At 39.6% G+C, this 5,000-nt stretch overlaps 1 protein-coding gene across 1 annotated transcript in view; it reads left to right on the top strand.

The window, feature by feature from the left end:
• Window positions 1-5,000, top strand: part of LOC138057266 (tyrosine kinase receptor Cad96Ca-like) — a 45,032-nt gene that overhangs the window by 4,633 nt on the left and 35,399 nt on the right. Inside the window, exon 4 of the mRNA XM_068903308.1 lies at window positions 169-353. Coding sequence (XP_068759409.1) covers window positions 169-353 — 185 coding nt within the window. The remainder of the gene's footprint in view (window positions 1-168; window positions 354-5,000) is intronic.

The following is a 5,000-nucleotide window of genomic DNA, read 5'->3' on the forward strand; positions in this document are numbered from 1 at the left end:
TGGATCTCTCCATGGAACCAGTCCATTATTATTATTATTATTATTATTATTATTATTATTATTATTATTATTATTATAATTGTTGTTGTTGTTGTTTCTGTTGTTGTTATTGCTTCCCGGTGATGATAAATACATAACGGTGAACGACCATCTATCTCTACCACACAGTACACCCAATTTTGATCATGGAATACTTGCACTGTGGAGATCTACTGGGCTTTCTGAGAAAAAGCCGTGGAATTTCTGATAAATATCATCATGGTCAAGGAGAGGTAGCGCAGTTGCGTACATACGACCTGGTCTCATTTTCAAAACAGATTGCTACAGCGATGGGGTTCCTGGCATCAAGAGGGGTAAGTAAGTGATGCGAGGATCAAGCAAATGTTCAAAAATCTGTCCATTAAGGTACATTGTACGTTTGTCATCGGTGTGAGACAAATACAGTGTATATACAGATTTCAGACCCGGAAACCTTTACACCTGCGTATTCGCGTCCATCATTTCTACCTGAACATTATAGGGTAAAGGGTAAATGGTGATGAGTCTAGATTTCTATCTGAGTTTTGTCACGGCGGATTAAACTTCAGCATTAGTTCAATTTCTTCAATTTTCAACAACCTGTCTCGCGACCAAAGAATTACCATAATGGTAATTCTTTAGTCGCGGGACAGGGGGGTACAATTTTCGGTGGTCCAGCTAAATAAAATGTAAGAATTAATATTCGATCTATTGCCTCTTAATTGCTACTACAGTACCCTTTCAGATTTCTAAATGGCACACTTATCACTCCCCTCGAATATGTACTTAAAATAAAATGATCCACTTCTTTGAAACTGTTATGCCCGTTCATTCGTGACTTTCTATGGGGAATGTAAAATTATAAATGCTAAAATAAGCTGTAAATGTAGAAATAAACTTTACTTACCTCTACGTACTGTTGTCTTAGTCTTTTCTGTGAAATCGGAGGGCAAACTGTGTCCGTTTTAGACGGGTTTGTGGCTTACGAAACTTTACGATGTCTTTAGTTGTCATTTCCCTTCATACAGGGAAGATCTCGTCCCACAAATTGCTCTCGCATGACAAAGCAACGGTCCGAATCGCCATGAAAACACCAACGCCCTTAGGCGAGATAAATTTCCTATCACATCAATCGGAAACTTATCTGTGTTGTTTTTATAGCGATTCGGGCCGTTGCTTTGTCATGCGAGAGCAATTTGTGGGACGAGATCGCTGCGAGTCACCAGCCTTTCTTCTCTTTACGAGGGGAGACACAGGGCGCTCACACAATGTGTGTGAGTAACCGATTGTTATTTTATAGTAAATGTACTGGATTTACCGTTTACTTCACCTATAACGATATATCGCTAAGTATGTATATCGCAATCAATGTTAAATAAACGTTGAATTACCTTACCTTCTGTATATAATGGTCCTTTTGCCTCCAAAGCGGTTTTTTGAGCGATTCTGAAGGATTTTGAGTTCGTCGTTTACTGTTCCTAATAACACAGGCGCCCCAACCTCTGTGTGAGCATGGCCGACAAAATATAAGGATTTGTATGGGAATCCCGATAAAAAGCTTAAGAAGACATTTATATGAGAAAACTCTCAATTAAAAAGCCTAACCTTATTGCCAACTTGGGTAACTTCCTTCATGTCTGGTTATTTTCCAGATCCGACGCGATTTGAGCCATTTCTCATTTTGGTGGTTGTCAACAGTATAATAAAATCCCCAGGCTGGAAACTAAATTAAATATTCCTAGATAAAATGTTCCCACGGTCACAATTCCACATCACAATCAATTGCTTAAGATTGAACTTTCATCTCAACCTACCATCATCAACGCAATAGCAGTCCTGCGAGCGACCTCAGGCGGTAATATTGCAGGAAAAAAGCTTTCCATAGGTACTCTACCACACCACAGTGGCCAAGGCTTCGACCGCTAAGAACGAACTGAGCCTCACCGGGGAGGCAGATCGTAGTTTTGTCAACGGCAAATTTCTTTATTCCCCAGGGTCTTGGAGCATGGGGCGCCTGTGCTAATAATAGAAAGACAACTGAGGAATCCTTGTCTTGAAAGGGCTCCAGCGCCGAAGCAATTTTCCCCTAGAAAAGATTCACGCTTCTCCTGTACCTTCCTTTCGAGAATCCATCCAAAGGGCCCGGAGCTAGCCCTGGAAGAAAATCAAAATCCCACAGTATTCGAGCGGTAGGAAGATTCTCATGTGCCAGTCACAAACCGTACTGCTGATTGCTCCTTTCTGATTGGACGATTGTCTAACGTCGTCCAATTCCGAAAGGGGAAAGTGGCTGCCCTAGTGGGGAAATGACAACTAACGACATCGTAAAAATCCGTAAGCCACAAACCCGTCTAAAACGGACACAGTTTGCTCTCCCATTGCCCAGAAACGACGAGGACAACTGTACGTAGAGGTAAGTGAAGTTTATTTCTACATTTACAGCTTATTTTAGCATTTATAAGCTCAAAGTTAATTTTCCCATACAAAGTCTATAAATCGTATACCGAGCTTGGGCTGCCTGTGGAGGAATCTATTTATTTTCGCAACGTTAAACAACCCCTCTCATCAATCACCGAGGGTTACACTCTAAAGTAAAAGTAAAAACAGAATAAGCTATTTAAACTTAAATTCGAACTAAAAAACAATAGTTTCAATAACAAAAGTAAGATCATTATCACCAATGAGAAGCTTAAGAGACCATTTTCTAGTTGTGTTCTTAGTGGCCTGGCCTTTGAATGAAAGTGAGGCTGGAGTTGACTTTGCTTTGATAGAAACCTCACTGCTTTTCTTATGTAAATTCCTACTATTTAGCATGAGAACAACATCATTAACATAAGAAAAGCAGTGAGGTTTCTATCAACTCCAGACTCACTTTCATTCAAAGGCCAGGCAACTGAGAACACAACTGTAAAGTGGTCTATTAAATATTTCTGAGAAGTAGTGTGAGTGTGCAGACATTAAAGTTCAAAATAGCAACCGTCAAATGTTCATTTCCACAAAAAATCGTTTGCTGCAGCACTTGTTAGTTTCAGTTAATAAATGATTTAGATCTCTACAGCAAAAAATAAAATAAAAATTGAAAAAGAAACAGAACTGAATCTCAATTTTCCGTAAAAGAGCATCATTTATTTTAACAACACTTGAGGTGTAATTTAGGAACAAAATAGTAAACAAATATAAGCCATCGACATACAGTTTATCGTCGGCCCGTAACTTTGCCATGGCCAATGTTAATACGTTAAACACGTTAATTTTAACACTTACTTCGGGGAAAGTTGAATAATTTGCAAAACAGACAAGTTACGTGCAAAACAAGAACCGAGACGATGACACGTGCGCACGAAACAAAAATTTAACATACTTCACCGCTGGGGTCCTCTCATTTCGCTCACGATAAGCAAGCCAATGCTTGAAATTCGCTTGGAACACATGCAACAAACTGAACTTCCACTGACATGTTTAATTATCAGTGTCGCCGATTGTCTCGCCTGAAAAACAACTCGCATTATGGCACGCATGCAACACTTGGGAATTCAAGCAAAATTCGAAAATAACAGGTTACATTGTACCTTGAAATTTAAGGAACTCGATCATTTCTACGTTGTGAGAAATGGGAATGTTCAATTTCCTTGTGAAATATGCCGTTCGCATGTTTTTTCCTGGCGTTTGTAATTTGCATGAACATTTGATTTTTTTTTTCTGCGTCCAATTGGACCCTTTGTTTCACAGGTAACCCAGGCTCACTGTGTGTGCCACATAGTTACACAATGTAAATATAGAGAACATATGAGGCGAAGTTTAGGTCTAGAAATTTGCAAGAAAAGGGAAATAAAAATCGATGAAACTTACCATGTGGTGAGCTGTTGTTGTCTTTAATACGTACACGAAGTTTCGGGGAAAATGGTCCCCGTTCACCTTCCTTCATAGTTTAGTGACAAGTGGCATATACTATGAATGAAGGTGAACGGGGACCATTTTCCTCGAAACTTCGAGTACGTATTAAAGACAACAACAGCTCACCACATGGAAAGTTTCATCAATTTTTATTTCCATTTTCTTGCAAATTTCCAGACCTAAACTTCGTCTCATATGTGCTCTATATTTACATTGTGTACCTATGTGGCACACAAAGTGAGCCTGGGTTACCTGTGTTTGTTCTATATTCTATGCGTCCAAAAGAAACGCAAGTGCGTCCTAGGACGCAGTGGCTCAATCATTTCGTCCATGTAATATTGATCGATGAAATTCAGCACAGATTACTGAGATAAAATTTGATAGTCAAGAGAAAAATACCCCATGCTAACGACAGCAAGCCATCTGCGATTGTAGGATGTTTCGTGTAGGCTACATAAGCAGTGTGCTGCTATACGTCAGAAAGTCGTACTTGAATAGTGTAGTGTAAAACGGGAGCCGTGATTTAAGACTGTTGTTGTGATTAATCCGGCTCATCTAGTTACTGGGTTGCCAAAGCCAGTCGGAATCTCTGTTTCATTTCGTTTTTTTTTTTTTTTTCCCATGTCGGGAAAAGTCTTGCCTGTCACTCCGCCGCTAAGTGGTGTCTCTGTGCATAGAGTCTTCTGTGCGTCTTTTGTTACGTTTGAGGGGGCTGGGGTAATGCGTAGATTTGCCTTGTGCACACGGGAGAACATTTCATTGTTAAACCTGTAATGGCGTCGAAAGACATTGTAACGCGAATGGCGTTTTAGTGGAAAAAAAAAAAAACCTTTATGGAGATCAAGAATGGAACGTCAATTGGAGTAACGAAACAGGCGGGGAAAATAAATATATGCAATCTTAAAAGCGACGAGGAATGGTCTTCGAGAAAAATTGTGGTCGCATATGAGAAAGTGTGAGTTGTTTTTAATATTATATTACAAACTATGCTGTTATGTAGACAACTGACAGCAAGTGAGATATTCAGTGTGGGTGTAAAAAGAATCGAACGTCTTGACTGTATCACAGTGTTTACCGAAGTCGTATCT

Source organism: Montipora capricornis, chromosome 7 (genome assembly GCF_036669925.1).
Source record: "Montipora capricornis isolate CH-2021 chromosome 7, ASM3666992v2, whole genome shotgun sequence".
NCBI lineage: Eukaryota > Metazoa > Cnidaria > Anthozoa > Scleractinia > Acroporidae > Montipora > Montipora capricornis.